General features: G+C 48.5%; 1 protein-coding gene across 2 annotated transcripts in view; it reads right to left on the minus strand.

Moving 5' to 3' along the window:
* The window catches only part of CERS1 (ceramide synthase 1), a 31,738-nt gene extending 26,793 nt beyond the window's left edge, over positions 1–4,945 (minus strand). Inside the window, exon 1 of one of the 2 annotated variants that reach the window (XR_014543356.1) lies at positions 4,651–4,938. Coding sequence is in view for 1 of the 2 variants with exons in the window: in XM_083594819.1 (XP_083450945.1) it covers positions 4,651–4,863 (213 nt within the window). In the remaining variant the exon portion in view is untranslated. Of the gene's footprint in view, positions 1–4,650 lie in introns of both variants that reach the window. The other variant, XM_083594819.1, reaches the window with a different exon arrangement.
* Positions 4,946–9,238: the final 4,293 nt, after the last annotated feature.

Consider the following 9,238-nt stretch of genomic DNA (forward strand, 5'->3'; position numbering starts at 1 on the left):
TGTCAGTTGTTGCTTCCCTCTTTCTTCCTCCAAGGATCCGGGGGGGGCGGTGTACACGGTCTCCCCCCCCCCCATTTTATCCTCACGACACCCCTGAGATGCAGGCTAGGCCAAGAGGCAAGGACTGCTCCCCGCAGAGGCACCCAATGAGCTTCACGGCTGATTGTGGGGTTGAACCCTGGTCTCCCAGGTCCTGGTCTGACACCCTAGCCCAGAGTTTCCCAAACTTGGGTCTCTGGCTGTTTTTGGACTACAATTCCCATCATCCCTGACCACAGGTCCTGCTAGCTAGGGACGATGGGAGTTGTAGTCCAAAAACAGCCAGAGACCCAAGTTTGGGAAACCCTGCTCTAACCACTACACACTGTCTCTGCTGGGAAGGGCCTGTTGTCGCCATCCCTGACCACTGGGCATGCTGGCTGGTGGGGGCTGGCAGGAGCTGGGGTCCAGGAACATCCAGAGGGTGCAGCAGTAGCCAACCCCAATCCAGCCAGCAGCAGTTTTCCTCTTCCCCAACATCTGGCTTGCTCCATAGGTGGCTGAATTACAACTCCCAAAGACAGCAGAAGAGCTGTGCAGGATGAGACCCAGGGGCCCCATCTAAGTCCAGCCTCCTGTCCTCACAGCAGCAGACCAGTGAGAGCAGCAGCCTCTTCCCATTCTAAGTTAGACTGCCTCTCTCCATGGAGGCTCCACTGAGGAATCATAAGGAACTAAAAAGAACCCTTTGTCTTTCATAGCAACTGGTATTAAGAGTCCGTTGTCTGATCATTGTAACATTTTCTCCCTCTCTCAAAATGCCAGAACTCGTGGCCGTCCAATGAAGGTTCTGAAGAGAAAAGGAAGTCCTTTGCATGGTTTAAACTATGGAACTCACTGCCACTGGAGGCACCAATGGCCACCAGCTTGGATAGCTTTAAAAGGTAATTGAGCTAATTCATGAACAACAACAACAACAATCATTTTATTATTTGTACCCCGTCCATCTGACTGGGTTGCCCCAGCCACTCTGAGCAGCTTCCAACATACAAAAAAGATTCACTGCCTTCAGATGTCTTCTAAACGTCAGATACCAGTAGTTGTTTATTTCCTTGACATCTGCTGGGAGGGCGTTCCACAGGGCGGGTGCCACTACCGAGAAGGCCCTCCGCCTGGTTCCTTGTAACCTCACTTCTCGCAGGGAGGGAATCGCCAGAAGGCCCTTGGAGCCTCAGTGGATGGACAATGGGGGTGGAGACACTCCTTCAAGTATACTGGCCTGAGACCGTTTAGGCCTTTAAAGGTCAGCACCAACACTTTGAATTGTGCTCGGAAACGTACTGGGAGCCAGGGAAGATCCTTTAGGACCAGTTATATGGTCCCAGTCCCCAGTCTAGCTGCCTCATTCTGAGTTGCAGTTTCTGAGTCACCTTCCAAGGTAGCCCCACGGAGAGCGCCTTGCAGTAGTCCAAGCGGGAGATAACCAGAGCATGCACCACCTACAGGCTACAGCTGTGAAAAGTGAGGATACCAGTCTGGCAGCCGCATTCTGGAATGGCTTTTGATGGCAGCTCCCCATGAAGGATCTGCTCAACCTCTGCAGCTGGGAATGATAATGCCTTCTGAATTTTTACTGCAAAGCACAGGACGGCTGAGCGCTGTGGAGCTCGGATTCTGCTTGCAGGATTTCCACAGGTGTCTGATTGGCAGGATGCTGGACCAGGTGGGTCGCTGGCCTGATCCAGGAGGCTCTTCTGAACTTCTTAAGAACCTAAGACTGGGTCCTGCAGCCGTTGGATCAGGTCAGGGGTGGGGGAATCTGGTCCAGTATCCTGTTCTCACAATGGTTAACTGGTAAGTGTAAGGAAGCTCTCTACATTCCTGTTTAAACTGGCCCTTTACGCTGAACCATGAGGACTAGATCCTTACCTCTCTTGGCATCTAAAGACAGTAACTGACAGGGAATGGCTGCAGCTCAGAACTAGGACACCTGCTTTGCATGCAGAAGGTTCCAGGTTCAATCTCCTCAACCCCAGAGTCAAAGATACTGAGCTAGATGGCCTGACTCAGCATGAGGGATCGTAGAATCATAGATTTGGAAGGGACCCTGAGGGTCATCTAGTCCAACCCCCTGCAATGCAGGAATCTTTTGCCCTATGTGGGGCTCAAACCTACAACCCTGAGATTAAGAGTCTCCTGCTCTACCCACTGAGCGATGTTCCTTTCTAAAATCCAAACCAACGATGACATTAGGGAGTATCTTATCAATGTATCCAGTACTTTTGAAAGCTTTCAACACACAATCAAAGCCTTTTCGGATTACCTAAAGAAATACTATAGTATGATGAACTCATGAGCAGGATTTGAACTACGAGCAACGGAAGGAATTATAAATTATTTTATTGTTGTTATAGTGTAAGAGATAGAAGATAGGGCACAGCAGAGGGGGAGAAATAAAAACACAACTGAAATGGGGTGGGAAGTTGACAAAACTAAAGAAAAAATTATTACATATTAGAGTGCATATGTTAAACTTTTGAACATTTAATAAAATATCATTTAAATAAAAGAAGTATTTCAACAGAAGTCTTAGTGGACCACCAGCTTAACATGAGTCCACAGTGTGATGCAGCAGCAAAAAAGGCTAATGCTATTCTAGGCTGCATCAACAGAAGTCTAGTGTCCAGGTCAAGGGAAGGAATAGTGCCACTCTATTCTGCCTTTGTCAGAATAATGTGTCCAATTCTGGGCACCATAATTTAAGAAGGATATTGAGATGCCTGAATATGTGCAGAGGAGGGCAGCCAAGATGATCAAGGGTCTGGAAACCAAGCCTGATGAGGAGCGCTTGAAGGAGCTGGGGATGTTTAGCCTGGAAAAGAGGAGATGGGAGAGCCATTTTCCTATATCTCAAGGGCTGTCACATGGAAGATGGAGCAAGCTTGTTTTCTCCTGCTCTGAAGGGTAGGACTCGAACCAGTGGCTTCAAGTTACAGGAAAGGAGATTCCAACTAAACATTCGGGAAAACTTTATGACAGTAAGAGCCGTTCAGCAGTGGAACAGACTCTCACAAGAGGTGATGGACTCTCTTTCCAGGGAGGTTTTGAAGCAGAGGTTGGACGGCCATCTGTCCTGGATACTTTAGCTAGGATTCCTTCATTGCAGGGGGTTGGACTGGATGACCTTTGGGGTCCTTTCCAACTCTACCATTCTATGATTCTATTATTCTAACATGCAAAGCCTTAAGAAGAAGAAGAAGAAGAAAATTCCTATATGCCCCAGTTGTCCCCCCCCCAAGAGATGCACACATTTATGAGGTGTATATTTCGGAGCCCCCCCCCCCACTAGTCCCACTGAGTTAGTCGCATCCATCTACTTTGGTCAGTCTACTCTGAGGATGGATCTAACATCAGATACCATCTTCGAATCTGAACACACACTCCTAAAACTGGTTTTTTTAAAGAGCTAGCCAACTCACAACAAATAAGACTTCTCGTTCCCTGCAAATTTTGCATCCCTGCCTCCCCCCCCCCCATGGGTACCCAACAACAGGCTTCAAGCCACAAGACTTTGAGGCCCCGTTCCAGTGCCACCTCACAGACAACGCCACGTTTTGCTGCAAAAAATGCCATGTCAAGGATGCAGATTTCGCACCCGGCAGGAAGATGTGACGACATGTTTTGACAGAGAGAGAGAGAGAGAGAGAGAGAGCGCACAATTTTCAAGGCCACCCTGTTCCAAATGGAGTCACCCCAAGAATACAACACAATGACTGATTTTACTTCCTCCCCCACCCTTGGCAATGCAAAAGACCAAACACTTTCACCTGCCCCTCATTGCCCCCCCCAATTACAATGGCACATTTCACTTGCCTCTCTGCATATAATGCAAAGACCGTTTTATTCCACCACAGCAAAATAGACTTCTTGGTTGTGCACCCCCGCTCTCTCGCTCATACACGTACAAACCTAGTTTCCCCTCATGCAATGATCTGACCAATTTTACGCACTCCATCAATGCACAAACGAGATGCTCCTTTTTCTGGAGGCAATGCACTGACCCATTTCCACCATGGATTTCATTTCTCCCACCACATGCACCAGATTCTTCCTCAAAGGTGATGGTTATTAACCCTCCCTGCAGTGCAAACCCATCTCACTCCCCACCACTCCTCAAAAAGAGGGATTTTTAAATGACCAGTTTTACTGCCCTGAAATGCAAAATCAGATTCTCCCCCACCCCACCCCCCACCAAAAGAAGACAGCGTGCAATAGCCAATTTGACCCTTGCGGTACAAAGCCATATCATCCCCACGCCAAAAAATGCAAGGAAAGGACCAGTGTAACCCTTGCAATGCAAAACCAGCCCCCCCCCAAGCCAAGAGCCAATGTAACATTTGCAATGCAAAGTGAATTCCCCCACCCACGCAGGAGAAACGAGGCAGGCACCGATTTCACTGCCGGAATGCATTGGAAAGCCGCCCCCAGCCCAAAATATTAGGCCAATTTAACCCCTTCAAAGCAAAGCTATATTCTCTCCCCCTCCCAAATAAAAGTCAAGGGTGGGTTTCAGCCTGGCGGTGCCAAGCCGGGTTCTCCCCCCCCCCCCCCGCCCCAAATCAAAGCCAGGACCAGTTTAACCCTTGCGAGGCAACCTCAGGAGCCACGCACCCGAAAGAGGCGTCGGGTGGCGGCTCGGCGGGCGACGGTCCAGCCGACGGCGCCCAGCAGGCAGAGCAGCGCCTCGCTCCAGGCCAGCCGCGCGCTCTCGGCCCACGTCCGGCGGGCCAGCTCCCAGCCGCAGCCCGAGCAGCTCCGCAGCGCCCCGGCCAGGCTCGCGTAGCCGCGCCGCACCAGCGCCTCGTAGCCCGGCGGCGCCGCCATCCTCCTCGCCGGCCCCACCGAGAAGCGCTGCCGCAGCGCCCGCGCGCCCGCGCCAGATGTGCGCAGCTGGAGGGCCGGCCCCGCGCGCGCGCGCCCGCCTCCGGGAGGGAAAGAGGAGCGGCCGGCAGGGGGCGGGCGGGGGGGGGCAGGCTCCGCAGGTACCTGGGGTCTTAGAAATGGTCAGAAAAGGTTAATGATTAAAAAAACACTATAAAAAATACCAAATTATCATCCAAATTATTTCTACTGGATTATGATTTGATATGTTAATTGGATGATTTCATAAAAACGATTTAACAAAAAAATAATGTTAATGATAGCAAATCCCAGGTATCAGTTTTGCAAATTATAGCCCCTCCCAGATACTACCTTCCATCTAATATTGTCGTCAGCCAATCCCAGATCTCTCTCTCAACAATGTTTATTTAAAATCATTTAACAGACAGATGATAGGCATCTGGGAGTCGCTATGATTTATAAAATAGATGCCTGGGATTTATCAATAACAACATATTTTATCCATAGATACCTGGGATTTGATATTCATCTGTCCACAAAATATTTTCTAAATTATATACAGAAGACTTGGATCTCTTTTAACAGTATGTTTCATAAATTATAAGACAGAGGAATATATCTATCCATTTTATAATCTGTGAAATATTTTGTTGGTAGGTATCAAATCCTAAATATCTAATTATCTTCTTATCTGTAATTTATAAAATACACTGTTGATATATCTGGGATTTGTTATGGTGGAAAATCCCAGATACTGCTTATAATTTGTGAGCTGTATTGTTAGATATAATAATATTATTGTATTTAATGATTTTTCAATGCAAAAGTGGTACCACATTTATGCTTCAGATTTACTCCCAGGAGCTCAGGATGGCTTCTCCCCACCCCAGTTTTTGGATTCACAACGACCCTGTGAGGTGGGCCAAGGTGAGAAAACAGCCCCTGCTCCAGAGGCAGCCTGCACTGAACTTCATGGCTTAAGCTGGGGGTTTAGTTTGCCTCGTATTGAATCAGAGGTGTTAACTGAGGTCAGTGTTGTCCACACTGACTGGCAGCAGCTGTCCAGGGTTTCAAGCGGGGGTCTGGAGATGCAGTCAGGGAATGGACCTAGGACCTTCTGAATGCCAAGCAGGTGCCATGGGCCTCTTGTTGAAAATAAACTAAGTTTGCAGTCCTTGTAGTTCTAAATAAATTAAGAACACAGGAACTTGCCTTCTACTGAGTTTCACCTACTTCAGCGTTGTCCACACTGGGTGGCAGTCTCTCCCAGCCAACCTAGCGATGCTGCAGACCAGACCTGGCACCTTCTGCATGCCAAGCAGGTGTGCTAACCCCTCTGTTATGGCCCTTCTGCATTCAAACCCTGGTCATCCAGAGCCAAGTTTCACAGTCGTAGGACCCAGATTGCACTTGTTCATTATTTCATTATTATGTATAACTTTTTTATCATGCTGCTCTTCGGCCCCCACCCCCAAAAGAGGCACCCAGAACAGTTTACAAATCACTGGAGCAACACTCTAAAGAGACACAGCACTAGAGGAAAAGTGATGGGGAGGGAGGAGGAGTTGGAAGCAGTGGTGCCAACTTGAATAAAATATGGGGGGGCAGGTAAGCCCCACCCCACATAACCCATCACAAGACAACAGTACAAACACACCATTTGAATGGCAGTGCCCATCAACTGGCACATTTTGGACGTGGCTTGGACTAGATGACCACTGGGGGTCCCTTCCAACACTCTGATTCTACAACTGTTGGGCTGACGCTGTTGTGCGAAGAGGCTGTTGGGTGGCAGGGGCTGGCCAACCTCTTCCAGGTTTCAAAGCACATCCAGAGAACCAGCTGGGGAGGAAAATAGCCCCCACTTCTTGCTGCCAAACCCCAAGAGTGATGCAGGGTGTGGGGAGAGGGAGAAAGAAAAGAATGGAATGGGGTCAGCGGCCCTATCGCCTTTGTTCAGGCCGTTCAGAGTCCGGCCATTGTTTCCAAACCACCACGCAGGGGTCCAGAGGCGCTGAGACACACACACTCACACACACACACACACAAGCCTGCCTTTCTTCGAAAAAAGCTCTCTCCCCTCCTACACAACCGCTAGACAAAGGAGACCTTCATTCGGCCCCCCTCCCCATCCACAGGGCTTCTGCCAGAGAACAGCTTTCCCCGGGAAAGGACAAAGGGTCCCATTCAGAAATGTTGCATGTGCCGCACAGGATACCGCAGCCTGACAGTGGGGGGAGCTGAAAAAGCTCCCCACCACCTTACACAATGTAGCTCCCCCCCCCCCCCCGCCCGCTGGAGTGGGGGCCACAGCATTAAGGCAAGCTCTAACCCCTGCACCTCAAACACAGCTTTGAAAGAGCACGAGGAAGGAGGGAGGAAGAAAGAAAGTCCCTTGCAACCTCAGCTAGTTTTGCAGATTCTCCAGGTGCCTGTTTTCCAGGGACAGTCCTGGATTGACAGAAGCTGCTCCAGTTTCTGGTTTGATCCCGGAATGTCCCGCTTTTCCTTAGGCCGTCCCTATTTTCATCGGAGAAATGTGGGAGGGCTGGAGTTATGTGACCCCCAAGCCGAGGAGTAACTATACAACCTGTAGAAGACACCTGAAGGCAGCCCTGTAAAGGGAAGTTTTTTAATGTTTAAAATTTTATTATGTTTTCATATATGTTGGAAGCTACCCAGACTGACCGCAGCAACTAGTAAAATTATTATTATTATTATTATGCAATAGGACGTCCATATTTTCATCGGAGAAACGTTGGAGGGTATGGAAGGGCCTGGGCATATTATTTCCACAAAGAGCAAGGCTACCTTCTGTGGGACAAGCAAGAAGTTTCAATTTCATGAAAGGCAGTGGAAGGTTCTGGGTTCAAATCCTGAACCACCTCCAGTTCTGGTCTCTGTGTGGGAGAGCCCCCAAAGGGCTCACCTCAGCAGGGCAAAGGGCTCACCCTACCTCCCACTTTGAATAGCAAGTGCAATTTTTGGCATGAGCTAAAGAGCTCTTCCTGTCCCCTGGAAGGCGGAAAGGAGCTTCTCAACTGCTCCTGTCTTGCAGGAAACAGAAAAATGTCCTTTGTCCCCATGAAATTTCATGCATCTTGGCTGGCTGTACTCCTGCGCAGGAGCTGCCCAAGGCCTCGAGAACACGGTTTGAGTCTTTTGAGCAGCTTACCCTGGAAAAAAAGGCATCAAGATTTTTGTGAGATCTGACTGAATTGAAGGCCACCTTCCCAACACTACTTATTTCTTTTTTATTTTTCATACTGTTTTTATTTATTTTCATGGTACAGCAAATAAATTTTGAGAAAACAACTGTTAAAACAGTAAAAACAAGTAACGTCCTTCTAAAACCTCGCTGCATTATGGGCTCCCTATCACTCAAAAAATCTTGGAACATGCAGAGATGGGAAGATTGATAGCACTGATAAGAGATACAAATTTTGAATATTTCAAAGGAGACTTTTCTAGTCTATATAAAAAGTTGTTTCTCATAAGTGAAAGCCACAGCGGTGTTTGGAGAGTAGGAAAACAGCAGAACATATTAAGAAACATGTTAGGCTGAAATTAGATAAGACAGGTCTGTAAAATGCCATTGTATGTAAACATTGATGTTGGGCGAGTGGGAAGTCACTAGTTCTGTTGAATTGGAATATAATTGTTGAGTAATAAATGCAACTTTCTATACGGAAAAGGGATAAAATATTATTATTTAAAAAACCAAACAAAATCTCTAGGCAAAATCCCCAATCTTGAAAGGGGTGCCCCATTTTTGCCAGAGCTTCAAGATGACCCCCCCACAAACACACTTTATTTGGTATCTACTAATAAATAAAAAGTAAAGGAAAACCCAAGGGTCAGGAAATGGTTCTTTTATCCCAGGGTGTGAGGAAACCGTTTCAGGGCGACATGATCTGAATTTCCACCTTGGGGGGTTGCATGCCAGTGTGTGTAAGGCCCCAGGCAAAAGCAGCAAGGGGCCCCATTGTATAGAGAGATTTGGGCTACACCAAAAGCCAGAGATTTTGTTGGTTGTACATCCTCCCAAAGCACGCTTCTCTCTGCCTGGGCAGGAAATAGGGCTCCCCTCGAAGGCCAGGCGGAAGTGCTCAGGCAGGGGAGCTGCCCTGGGGAGAGTGGGCACCGTCCAGGTGAAGTCCTTCTGGTCTTGGGGGGCCGCAAAACAAACCTTCTGTCAATATCACTGGGCTCCCACGAAGGTGAACTCCGGAGCAGGGAAATGATTTCAGCTTAGTGCGGCAGCTGTAAAGCCCCAGGTTCATCTCCACGTTGACGATCCTGGGCTGCCCTAGTCCAAGGCGGCTGAAGGTTTTCACAATCAGAAAGAGCCAGGTAG

This window comes from Podarcis filfolensis (genome assembly GCF_964270895.1).
Source record: "Podarcis filfolensis genome assembly, chromosome: 18".
NCBI lineage: Eukaryota > Metazoa > Chordata > Lepidosauria > Squamata > Lacertidae > Podarcis > Podarcis filfolensis.